This window comes from Anolis sagrei, chromosome 6 (genome assembly GCF_037176765.1).
Source record: "Anolis sagrei isolate rAnoSag1 chromosome 6, rAnoSag1.mat, whole genome shotgun sequence".
NCBI lineage: Eukaryota > Metazoa > Chordata > Lepidosauria > Squamata > Dactyloidae > Anolis > Anolis sagrei.
This window is the reverse complement of record NC_090026.1, coordinates 94,936,763-94,949,779: the sequence shown is the minus strand read 5'-3', so window position 1 is coordinate 94,949,779 and position 13,017 is coordinate 94,936,763. Positions and strand designations below refer to the sequence as shown.

General features: G+C 45.8%; 1 protein-coding gene across 1 annotated transcript; it reads right to left on the bottom strand.

Moving 5' to 3' along the window:
* Nucleotides 1-2,188: 2,188 nt before the first annotated feature.
* On the bottom strand, nucleotides 2,189-12,780 carry TWIST1 (twist family bHLH transcription factor 1). The gene is made up of 2 exons (XM_060782126.2): nucleotides 11,538-12,780; nucleotides 2,189-3,065 (listed from the first exon to the last, which is right to left on the bottom strand). The coding sequence occupies exon 1, from the start codon at nucleotides 12,232-12,234 to the stop codon at nucleotides 11,584-11,586; it is 651 nt and encodes a 216-aa protein (XP_060638109.2). The 5' UTR covers nucleotides 12,235-12,780; the 3' UTR covers nucleotides 2,189-3,065; nucleotides 11,538-11,583.
* Between the last annotated feature and the right edge of the window lie 237 nt (nucleotides 12,781-13,017).

Genomic DNA, 13,017 nt, shown 5'->3' with positions numbered 1-13,017 from the left:
AAATGCTGTCAAGGTGCCTTAATTCAACAGAGTAGATGCACCAATTGTCACTTTCAAAGGAGAGGTGGGTAATAATTTATTATTATTATTATTATTAAATACATAACAAAATACACAGCAAACAAGGTCACTATGCTGGCTTTGTATTTGATCACAGGTTGGGATACTTCCCAAGTGTCTAGGGGCCCTTCCACACAACCCTATATGCCAGAATATCAAGACAGAAAATTCCACAATATCTGCTTTGAACTGAGTCCACACTCAGATATTGTGGGATTTGCTGCCTTGATATTCCGGGATATAGAAGGAAGAGCCTTAAGACTGTGTGATATATCGGCATGCAGATCCGACTAGGCTGACCTTTTGCAGCTGACAAGATGGTAATTTTGTCAGCACTGATTGTTTGTAAGTGCAGGCCAGGGTCTTCAGGTACTACACCCAGTGTGCCGATTACCACTTTGTGCTAGAGTCTTTGCAGTTCTATCTTTAAATCTTCATATCTTGTAAGCTTTTCCAGTTGCTTCTCGTCAATCCTGCTGGTGCCTGACCAGAAGCAACTGGAAATGCTTACACATTATTATTATTATTATTATTATTATTATTATTATTATTAATCTGACACAAAAACACAGGATGTCACAGCAAACGAGATCTATATGATGGATATAGATCTCGTTTGCTGTGACATACTGTGTTTTTGTGTCAGAATAATGATGATGATGATGATGATGGTGATGTGTAAGCTTTTCCATGTGCTTCTCATCAAACCTGCTGGTGCCTGACCAGGAGCAACTGGAAAAGATTACACATTGTTATTATTATTATTATTATTCTCACACAAAAACACAGTATGTTACAGCAAACGAGATCTATATGCTGGACAAAATGTCAGAATAATAAATTGCTTCTCATCAATCCTGCTGGTGTCTGACCAGAAGCAACTGGAAAAGCTTACATATTATTATTATTATTACTATTATTATTATTATTATTATTATTATTATTCTGACACAAAAACACAGTATGTTACAGCAAACGAGATCTATATGCTGGACAAAATGTCATAATAACAATAATAATAATAATAATAATAATAATAAAGTGTAAGCTTTTCCAGTTGCTTCTCGCCAATCCTGCTGGTGCCTGACCAGAAGCAACTGGAAAAGCTTACACATTATTATTATTATTATTATTATTATTATTATTCTGACACAAACACACAGTATGTTACAGCAAACGAGATCTATATGCTGGACAAAATGTCAGAATAATAAGTTGCTTCTCACCAACCCTGCTGGTGCCTGACCAGAAGCAACTGGAAAAGCTTACACATTATTATTATTAGGTTCTTGTGGGTTTTTTCTGGCTATAGAGCCATGTTCTAGAGGCATTTCTCCTGACGTTTCGCCTGCATCTATGGCAAGCATCCTCAGAGGTAGTGAGGTCTGTTGGAATTAGGACAATGGGTTTCTATATCTGTGGAATGGCTGGGGTGGGGCAAAGAGCTTTTCTCTGCTGGAGCTAGGTGTGAATATTATTATTATTCTGACACAAAAACAGTATGTTACAGCAAACGAGATCTATATGCTGGATATAGATCTCGTTTGCTGTGACATACTGTGTTTTTGTGTCAGTAAAATAATAATAATAACAATAATAATAATAATAATAATAATAATAATTGACCTTACCTGCTTGGAGTTATCATAATGGGACAACACGGGGCCCTTCCAGACAGCCATATAACCCAGAACACGAAGGCAGAAAATCCCACAATATTTGCTTTGAACTGGGTTATCTGAGTCCGCACTGTCCTATATCCCAGTTTAAAGCAGAAAATGTGGGATTTTATTCAGCTGTGTGGAAGGGGCCACAGAGTAATCCTATAGTTTAGCCTATAGGAATACTATAAGCCTGTTTCTCTGCACTTTAGCTTGAAAAACACTGCATGTTTGGCCCCTTTGATTGAAAGGGGGAAAGAATCAGAAGTCCACCCAAGCCCAAAAAGCATCATAAAGCTGTCTGTCAGTAGCTCGTTTATTTGCGTTTTTCTCTGGTTTGTTTATCTTCCCACCCCCTCCGACCCTCGGCCTTTCCTCTCCTGGGGAAGCTCAGATCTCCCCAGCCGGGGATTCTATTTACCTTGAAGATTCAAGCCTTGGCACAGATCAAGCTCTTTTTTAAAAAATGCTTTAACATTTCCATTTATTTATTGCAGAAAAAAATATACAATAATATTTACAACGACGACGACAACAAAAGCAATTGTAAAAATAAGAATGCATTTAGACACCGGATCTATTTGCATTTTAACATGGGTCATCAATAAATAAATAAAATGTTTCAATTGTGGTTTTTTCCCCACTCCCTATATAGTTTTGTTTTTTGTCCAGGGAGGGTTTAAAACAAATGAGGAACGAGATAGGGTTTAGAAAAAGAAGTTGGAGTCGATAATGTTTGACTATCCTAAACAAAAAAAAATATTTTTCCCCCTCTTTCTCGCTCCCTCCCGGATTTCGTGGTCCTTGGATCTGTGTTTATATATAATATTGTATATGAAAGAAGGGGGGAAGTCCACAGTCATGTATTTCCTTTCACTAGTGGCTCGGTAAGGTCTCTTGGGGGTGAATGCATGCAAGAACAAGGGCAAAAAAATTAAGGAAGTCAAGGGAAGGGAGAAGTGAAATTCCAACATTCTTCGTCAAAATAGAAAAAAAATCAGAGAGAGAAATAAACCGGTTCAGATTTCGATCAGAATGCAGAGATGTGTCTGGTAGGCTCACCCAGCCTCCTTCTCTTTCTCTCAATCTTTCTTGTGTTCTTTTTTTTTGTTCTGGAGCAGCCACCTCGCCGTCTGAAAGGGTCTCTCGCCTCCAAAGGCTCTCTCAATCTCCCTGATTTTTGGCCCAGATCAGGTTCCACGTTTCCAAGCCAATCTTGGGCTTGATCTCGTCTTTGGGGGGAGAAAGAAAGAAAGAAGGGCTCAAAGGGAACCCCCGGAATCCAAAGGTAGAGTCTCTAGAGTGTCCGTTTCTCTTCCTCTCCTCCTTGAGGAACGAGGTCATCTGCAAAAACCCAGAAAGGGAGAAAGAAGGCAAGGGTTATTAGGAGAGCAAAATACAAGAAAGCGGTGAATTGTTGAAGGCTTTCATGGCCGGAATTACTGGACTGTTTGTGAGTTTTCCGGGTTGTAAGATCATGTATTGTCGAAGGCTTTCATGGCCGGGATCACTGGGTTGTTGGGAGTTTTTCGGGCTGTATTGCCATGTTCCAGAAGCATTCTCTCCTGGCGTTTCGCCTGCATCTATGGCAGGCATCCTCAGAGGTTGTGAGGTCTGTTGGAAATTAGGAAAATGGGGTTTATATATCTGTCGAATGTCAGGTGTGGATGTTTCAATTGGCCACCTTCAATAGTATTTAATGGCCTAGCAATTTCGGGCTATACAGCTCGAAAAACTCACAACAACCCTGTATGGCCATGTTCCAGAAGCATTCTCTCCTAACATTTCGCCTGTATCTATGCCAGATATCCTCAGAGGTTATGAGGTCTGTTGGAAACTAGGAAAATATATATCTGTATAGCCCGAAATTGTGTAATAATAATAATAATAATAATAATAATAATAATAATAATGTGTAAGCTTTTCCAGTTGCTTCTCATCAATCCTGCTGGTGCCTGACCAGAAGCATTAAATGCTATTGAATATATATATATATATATATATATATATATATATATATATATTCGGACTATACAGCTCGAAAAACACAACAACCCTGTATGGCCATGTTCCAGAAGCATTCTCTCCTAACATTTCGCCTGTATCTATGCCAGACATCCTCAGAGGTTGTGAGGTCTGTTGGAAACTAGGAAAATGGGATTTATATATTTGTGGAATGTCAGGTGTGGGTGTTTCAATTGGCCACCTTGAATAGCATTTAATGGCCTAGCAGTACAGTCCGAAAAACTCACAACTCTATGGCCATGTTCTTGAAGCATTCTTTCCTGACGTTTCGCCTGCATCTGTGGCAGGCATCCTCGGAGGTTGTGGGGTTTGTTGGAAAGTAGGAAACCTCTGAGGATGCCTGTCATAGATGCAGGCGAAACGTCAGAAGAGAATGCTTCTAGAACATGGCCATACAGCCCGGAAAACTCACAACAACCCACAATAAAGCAACATTTCCTCCTGCTGCCCCAAAACCTTACAATGCTGGATTCAAAGCAAGGCTCAACAATGTGCCTTATGTCTCTCTGTGTGTATTTTTGGGGGGAAGGTAACACAAAGGAAGAAGGGGATCTGAGCAAGGCATGAAATTAGGAAACGCGCCGAGGGAAGGGTCACGCATATCTAGGCGACTAGGGATGTGGGGCGATGGCGAGGGACTGGAACACACGATCTCTCCTTGGGCTCAAAACAGAGCGAATCAGAAGCAAGGTATGTTTGGTTTCAGGCTGGCTTGCTCCCGAGGAAGACCTATTCCCTACAACCCGGGCAGGTTGCGCCTTAGGGCCCTTCCACACAGCCCTATATCCCAGAATATCAAGACCAAAAAAAAAAAAATCCCACATTATCTGAGGGCCCCTCCACTCAGGCATATATCAAAGCAGAAAAACCCACAATATCTGCTTTGAACTGGGTTATCTGAGTCCACACTGCCATATATCCCGGTTCAAAGCAAATAATGTGACATTTTATTCAGCTGTGTGGAAGGGGCCTGACTTTGGACTCAAATAATCCAATTAAAAGCAAATATTGTGGGATTTTCTGCCTTTATATTCTGGATTTTAAGGCTGTATGGAAGGGCCTTAGAGCTAGTTTTATCAAGGCTGAATTGACATATTTTGGTGCCTCAAATGTTAGCCCTGCTTTTGCGTATATTGGACCTGCTGATTCCAAAGATTGTACCAGTTTCCCCCTATCCGCTCAAGTTTTGGAGATACAGAACATCTGACACCAGTTCTCATCTGCTCTCCTATATTTATTTCTTGTCGAAAGCATTGCAAAAGTCTAAAATTGATAAAATAAAAGGGTCACAGGAGGGCAGATCGTTTTAGACCAAACATGGGTAACAGCAACTGCATTGTCTGTAGCTTCAAACAATTCTTGCTCTGTGCATGAGGCAGGACATTGTGGACAAGTGTACAGATGCTGACTTGTTTGTTCTCTCACCTATAGCAAATCATGATAATCATATCTTGAGATCTATATCCAACACACTTTTCTGAGTGCCCCAAATAATCCCAGGAACAGGTCTCAAAACAGGATACTAAATAAGTCCCTCATCACACTAGAGAATGGATCCACTTTCAATCCAGTTTCTGCCTCCTGCAGAATTCTGGGGTTTGTAGTTTAGTGAGGCTGTTAAAGGCTCCTCCCTAAACTACAAATCCCAGAATTCTGCAGGAAGCAGGAATCACTTTTTAAGTTGATTTTTTCTCTCTAGTGTGAACTTGCCAGTCACATCTCCTTATTGGTATAGCATAGTAGCTTCCACTTCTTTACACATGTTGTATTTACACAAGTGGATTCATTCTCTAGTGTGATGAGATCCTAAGAACTTTGTTCAGTCGGGGATCTAATGTAAATCCAACCCAAAACCTAAGGGAAGGAAGAGTTTTATAGCTCTGGGGTGCAAAACTACATGGTGGATGGAATGCATTTTGGCCCTACTCTCTGCCATGGCTCAATGCTCTGTTGTCGTTTGAGAGCGACTTTAGCCTTCCCTGCGGTCCTTCCCCAAACTACAACTCCCAGGATTCCACAACACCGAGCCCAGCAGTTAAAGTGAGGTCAGACTGTATTAATTCTACACTGTGTGCGTTTTTAAACCTGGACCCTCTTGGTTAGACCCAAACAAAGCTCGGCTGGCGAATCAATACTTCGGTCCACGCGATTGATTTAACTCGACCCCCCCCCCCCCCCCCCCGTTTGGTGTCACTTTGCAAAGAAGGGAGTTCATGGCTTGATCTGAATCCTAACCGCAGTGTAATTCAAGAGGGCAGGAAGAGAAGAAATCTCCACACTTATATATTGCAGAAGAACCAGAGTCCTAAGGTTTGTTTGGAAGGAAGGCCTGGAGGGGTTCAAAGCAAAACTGGCTTGACTCTGAGGCTGGAGAGATGCAGTCTCTCTCTCTCTCTCTCTCTCTTTCTTTTCCCCCTCCCACCCCGCGATTCCATTGCCTAATGTTGCTTCTGCTTCGGATTAAATATTCAATACACTGTAACTGCAAAGATTTTCCTTCCAAGTGTGCCTAAAGCTTCAGCCCCCATAAACTGAGAGATTGGATCTACCCATATAACTGCGCTATATAGGTCTTCACTGACCATACTACTCAGGATTTACTCCCAAGTAGAGCTTTTCTGCCCGACCACTCTCTCAAAGGTCCCTTCCACACAGCTGAATAAAATCTCAGAGTTTCTTCTTTGAACTGGGATATATGGCAGTGTGGACTCACATAATCCAGTTCAAAGCAGCTATTGGGAATTACTCTACCTTGATATTCCGGGCTAAATGACTGTGGAAGGGCCCAAAGACAGCTTTCCATCTCGTCTTCAGACTCAATCCACGTGATTGTTAGGATCAACAAACCCAGAGCCCTTCCACACAGTGATATAACCCAAATATCAAGACAGAAAATGCCACAATGTCTGCTTTGAACTGCATTATCCGAGTCCACACTGCCATATATTCCAGTTCAATGCAAATAATGTGGGATTTTATTCAGCTGTGTGGAAGGAGCCCTAGTTTAAGTCTCAAGGGAGGCAGTCCAAGCCCACGCGTGTTTACTCGGAAGTAAATCACGGGGCGGAGACGTGAAGGCTGCAGCTTCATGTCGCCAAGCAGGGGTCCCCATCCTGCAACTATTTGCTTCCTACTCCTTGAGCAAACCGTACCAAACAAGAAGAATCACCAGTCTATTTCCGGAGTAGGGAGTCGTGCTCTACGTGTAAGGCTGGATTTATACTGCCAAATAATGCAGTCTGAACTACATTATATGGTCCCACACTGACCATATTGAGTCCAAACTGCATTATTTGGTAGTATAGATGCCGCCCAACCCTTAGTTTTAAAAGCTATGTGCTATTAGTCTCAAACCATCGATTAGATTGTATATATGCTTAGCATTTTCCGGGGGTTTACTCTAGTTAGAACAATAGAGGGTTCATTTACATTGTAGAGTTGCGGCAGTTTGATACCACTTTGAACTCCCATGTCTGTGGAACATTGGGTTTTATAGTTTTATAATAGCTTTAGCATGATGACCCCCATGAGGCCGTAGCATTGAGGGGCGCCACACCGCTTTAGTTCTACGTTGTAGATGCACCCTAGGTTGATCCCAAATCTTCCCAAAGCTTCAACCTCTTTTCATGGATGATTCATTAGGGGAAAAAACCCAAGCATTTCCATTTCTAGTCAAGTAAGGATGCAGAAGCTGGCGATGTTGGTGCTGAAGTGGAAATGCATGGGAAATCTCTACATAATATGAGTTTAGCATAGAAAGTTAGAACAGGCACAATTGAAAACAATTGGCTTCTAAATAATCCTATATTATCAAACACCAGTATAAATTTAGGACAGTTTAAATATGCTAAAGGGTCCAGCTCATGTCTGATCTTGGAAGTTAAGAAGAGTCAGCTTTGGTTAGTACTTGGATGGGAGACCACCAAAGAATACAGAGGCAAAATAACCTAAGAAGACCCTACGAAAGTCATGAGGTGGCCATACATAAGACCACAAGGGACTTGGAAGGCACAAATACATACACTTTTACATTACCCTCAGACTACTAGAGCTGTGGTTAGTCTCTCCTAACGTGGTTCTACCAAAAGCAGTTGGTTTCGTCTAACAAACTGCATTCTTTTCAATAGCTTAGGTAGACCTAATATTGGATCACTGTTGGTCCAGCGTTGGTTGACTTGCAGCAACAAACACCTCACTGAAAGGAGCTTCCTTATGGACATGCACGCAGTTTTCCAAGTCAGTAGTAAAAACACACCAGAAGATTCAGGTAAGGCTGTTTCCATTCCTACATTGTAGGATTAATGGTGTTTGCCACCACTTTAACAGTATGGGAGTTGTAGTTTGGTGAGGCCCTAGCACAAAGAAGGTTAAAAATCTTATCATTGCCTAGTTTTGTCGAAGGCTTTCATGGCCGGAATCATTGGGTTGTTGTAGGTTTTTTCGGGCTATATGGCCATGTTCTAGAGGCATTCTCTCCTGACGTTTCGCCTGCATCTATGGCAAGCATCCTCAGAGGTAGTGAGGTCATAGGGAGAGAGAGAGAGATTGCCTAGTTTCTCTCCCTCTTCCTCTCTCTAGGTATGTGTGTGTTGAGGATGACTTTGCTTAAAGATCCCCAAGAATCCTAACACACAATAACACATACATCATTCTGCCTGGTGTCGCAACCTTTTCCAAAGCTTTGGTAAGTAAGTGTCTCCCACGGGAGTCCGTGCGATTTTCTCGCGAGAGGAAAAAAAAGAAAGGAGCGGAAAGGAAAGTTGATAGTTTCCCGGTTCCCCCTTGCTTTGAAATCGGTCAGAATTAAAGGGAACTTCCGAGGAGATGAAGTTGAAATGCTCGCAAGGTTTGGGTGGAAAGAAAACGTCCTCAATAACGTCATCACAGTGCAAGCTAAAGGCAGGAGATAGTTTAGGCCCCATGGAAACAGCCATATATTCCAGTTTTTGAATCCATTCGCTTTGGCAGTGTAGACGCAAATAATCCAGTTCAAAGCATATAATCTGGATTCAGAAACTGAATTATATGGAAGTGTAGATCCAGTGATATATTATTTTGGATTGGGTTTCTCCTGAGTAGGGAATCCCGATCTGAACAGTTATCCCTCACCCAAGACAAAATAGGTTTGTTGATGTATCCAGCTCTATATAATTTAATTCTGCATATAGCTAGTTGTCTGTACTTTCAGAGTGGACAGGAATCTTTTGGTAAGGTTTATTGAGTGGAAATTGCCTTTTTCTGAGGCTGAGAGTGTGTGTAGTCTGACACCATTTTAACCTAAGCAAAATATTATGGATTCCTGGAAGGTGCCCTTTGACAAGGTCTTCACCTTCTCTGTCAAAGAGTGCTGGTGTCCTACCAAACTACACCCCATAATAGTTAATGTGATGTCAAACTGCACCAGTTCTGCCCTGTAACCCACATTGGCTCTCCCGATGTCTGTATTTAGACATCTATCGATCCTTATCTAAGGAAAAGTAGGGTTTATTTCACTTGAAATAAATCCTACTTTTTCTAGCTTTCCACTCTGAGGTGGAAAGATACCGATTTTCTATCATGCCTTGTCATGACTGTTTGTGTTCCTGGGCCTCATTTTGTCCATCTCCATAACTCTATAAAGAAAGTTAAGAGGGAAGAGGGGCACTCATATGGAGTTAAGAATGTGAATTGGGATCTGGAGGTAGCTGGAGTGATCTTGAGAGGTATTTCTGGAAGGGCAGCTCCTGAGGGGAGCTGAACCAACTTCTCCTGACCTCCCCCTCTTGGTCTCCCCCAGGTTGAATGAAGCCTATCCTTGGAAACCAAGGGGGAGCAGATTGTTGTTTTACACACCCCTGTGGACCTACCTTCCCTCCCACCCACCTCTTTCCCCATGATGGTGCTGAAAGAGAAGCTGGATGGATGGCTCTGAAATCCAACAAAACCATCTCAATATGGTTTCTCAGGAGGACTATTGCAGTCCTCCATTCCTCATTAGTCTCAAGCCCCATCTACACTGCCATACAATGCAGCTTGGATTGCATTGAACCGCATTGTGAGTCTACACTGCCATATAATCCAGTTCAACCTGCATTATAATGGTAGTATAGATGGTGTCTTTCTCAGACACCTTCCTGAAGAATTGTACAGAGGACTCCACCAGACAGCTGGGTTGTGCAGTTTCTGAATTCTGATTATCTGATTTGAACTGGATTACACTGGGGGTAATGAATGGGTTTTCATATTCTATATCTCAAAGGCCCTGTCTCTTATTTCAAAGAAAAATGAGATTTTTCAAGTGAGGAGCCTACCTATCTAACATCCCAACGGGTAGGAAACTCCTATTTGTGAACCTCAGTGCCTAGGATCCTCCGCCATGTGGCTATGCTGATTGGGGGATTCTGAGACTTCCTGTTTGTGTTGCAGTTTTTGACTTCTGTCGATTCTTTTTTCATGGCGGAATTTGTTCAGAGGAACTTTGCTTTTGCTGGCCTCTGAGGAAAAGAGAGCATGATTTACCCAAGGTCACCCAATGGATTCCTAGGGCCTAGCAAATCCCAGGTCCCCAAAGTCTATTTCAAACAAGTATACCACACGGTCTCTCTCTTTCTATCTGTATTTAGACAATATTCATGCATAAATTCTGTAGGTGTGAAAGGGCATGTATCCTCTAGCTTTAGATACTGTAATGTCTTGGAGTGGAAGCCCTGATCTCCAGGAAATAAGAAGTCTCCTTAGTTACCAAAGAAATTTGAGTGAAACTCAGATTCCCCTTCGGGACCTATGCTCAGACCACATATCTGGGGGTGAGAGGAATGGAGAACACGTCAGCCTAGAAGTTAAAAACCTCTTTCAAGGTCTCTGTGTGGGACTTCCTTCCTTCCTTCCTTCCTCAGGCCAGCCTACAAACCTTCGGGGTTTGTATGTGGAAAAGGGGGGCACGCTCTTTCAGGACTCTCTGTGTGGAACTTCCTTCCTTCCTTCCTTCCTTCCTTCCTTCCTTCCTTCCTTCCTTCCTTCCTTCCTTCCTTCCTTCCACAAGTCAGCCTAAAAATTAGATGCCTCCTTCGGGGTTTGTGTGTGGAAAAGGAGCCCACCCTCTTTCAGGTCTCTCTATGTGGAACTTCCTTCTTTCCTTCCTTCCTTCTTTCCTTCCCTCTCCCCTTTCCTTCTTTCTACAGGCCAGCCTAAAAGTCAGACGCCTCTTTTGGGGTTTCTGTGTGGAAAAGGAAGCTACCCTCTTTCAGGTCTCTCTGTGTGGAACTTCCTTCTTTCCTCCCCCCCCCCCCACTTTCCTTCCCTTCCTCCTTCCCTCCCCCCCCCCCCCCCCATTCCTTCCTTCCTTCTTTCCTTCATTCCTTCCTCAGGCTAGCCTAAAAGCCAGACGCCTCCTTCGAGGTTTGTATGTGGAAAAGGAGGCCACCCTCTTTCAGGTCTCTGTGTGTGGATCTTTCCCCCCTTCCTTCCTTCCTTCCTTCCTTCCTTCCTTCCTTCCTTCCTTCCTTCCTTCCTTCCTTCCTTCTACAGGCCAGCCTAAAAGTCAGATGCCTCCTTCGGGGTTTGTGTGTGGAAAAGGAGGCCACTCTTCCGGCCCCTTTTCCCTGGATCCATGCCTCTCTCCCTCAACCCTTCCTCATTTCCTCTCTCCCTCCCTCCCTCCCTCCCTCCCTCCCTCCCTCCCTCCCTTGCTTCTAAAGAGCCTGAAGCCTCCTTGGGGCCTCTTCCTTCTTGCCTGGCCCTTTCTCTGGCTCCTAGGACCGGCCAGTTTTGGGGTGGGCCTGGGCCTCCCCTCCTTGCCGGCTCCTTCCTCACCTGGTTCCGGCGGCGGGCCCGCGGGGCGAGGGGGCCTCGGGCGGGGCTAGTGGGAGGCCGACATGGACCAGGCGCCCTCCATGCGCCAGACGGAGAAGGCGTAGCTGAGCCGCTCGTGGGCCACATAGCTGCAGCTGGCCATCTTGGAGTCCAGCTCGTCGCTCTGCAGGACCTGGTAGAGGAAGTCGATGTAGCGGGCGGCCAGCTTGAGCGTCTGGATCTTGCTCAGCTTGTCCGAGGGCAGCGTGGGGATGATCTTGCGCAGCGCCGCGAAGGCCTCGTTCAGCGACTGCGTGCGCTGCCGCTCCCGCACGTTGGCCATCACCCGCTGCGTCTGGAGCTCCTCGTAGGACTGCGGGCTGCCCCCGCCGCTGCTGCTGCCCCCGCCCCCGCTACCCCCGCCGCCTCCCCCGCCGCCGCCGCACTTCTTGCCCCGCTTGCCTTGCGCCGGGCTGCAGGGCTCCTCCGCCGAGCCGGGCGCTGAAACCGCTCCCGTCCCCGCTCCGTTCCCAGCGAGGCTCCTGCGGCTGGATCGCCTCTTGCGCGCCCCTCGTTTGTTGGGGAGCTGCTGCTGCTGCCGGTCGGGCTCCTCTTCGCTGTTGCTGAGGCTGTCGTCGGCGGGCGAGGCGGGAGAACGGGACTCGTCCTGGGGCGGCGGCGGAGGAGGAGGAGGAGGAGGCGGCTGCTGCTGCATCATCTCGGGGGCCAACCCGCGGCAATCGGAGGGGCCCTTTTGAGGGGGCGAGGGAGGGGGAGAGCCCGAGCCGGCCTGCTCTCCCCGGCCCCAGACCTTGCTTTCCCCCAAAAGTCGGCGGGACTCAGTTAGGAGGGGCAGCGGAGGAGGAGGAGGCCATCCCTTGCCTTCGGGCGGAAAATCCGACTCGGGAGAGAGACAGCAGCCAAAGAGGCGGAGGAGGAAGAGGAGGAGGAGGACAACCCCTCCTCTTTCTCTCTCTCTCTTTCCTTTCCTCTTTCTTTCTCTCTCACTCTCTCCCTCCCTCCCGAGGGCTCCTTGGAGCTGGCGAAAAGACCAGCCCGGGACGCTCTTATAGCTCCTGGGGGCGGAAAAGTTTGGGGGACCGCGGTGCCATTGGCTTGACGCGGAGAGGAGGGACTTTCTCTCGGGGTGAGAGGCAAAGTTTCCGCTTCCCCCCTCTTCCCCTTTCCCTCCCAAGACCGTTAGCCAGGCACCTCTCCCGCTCCAAAGGCCTCCGATCCCTCTCTCCTTTGGTGCCGTCCCCTCTTCAGCCTTTATTTATTTCTCAAGTGGCCCGGATGCGGGGAGGAGGAGGAGGAGGAGGAGGAGGAGGAGGAGGAGGAGGAGGAGGAGGAGGAGGAGGAGGAGGGGAGGGCTTCCAGGCAGCCCCGATCCTCTCCTTCTCCTTCTCCTTCTCCTTCTCCTCCTCCTTCTTCCTCTCCTCCTCCTTCCAGAGGAAGTTCCTTCGAACGAGGCAGCCTTGCGCGCGGATCAATGGGGAAA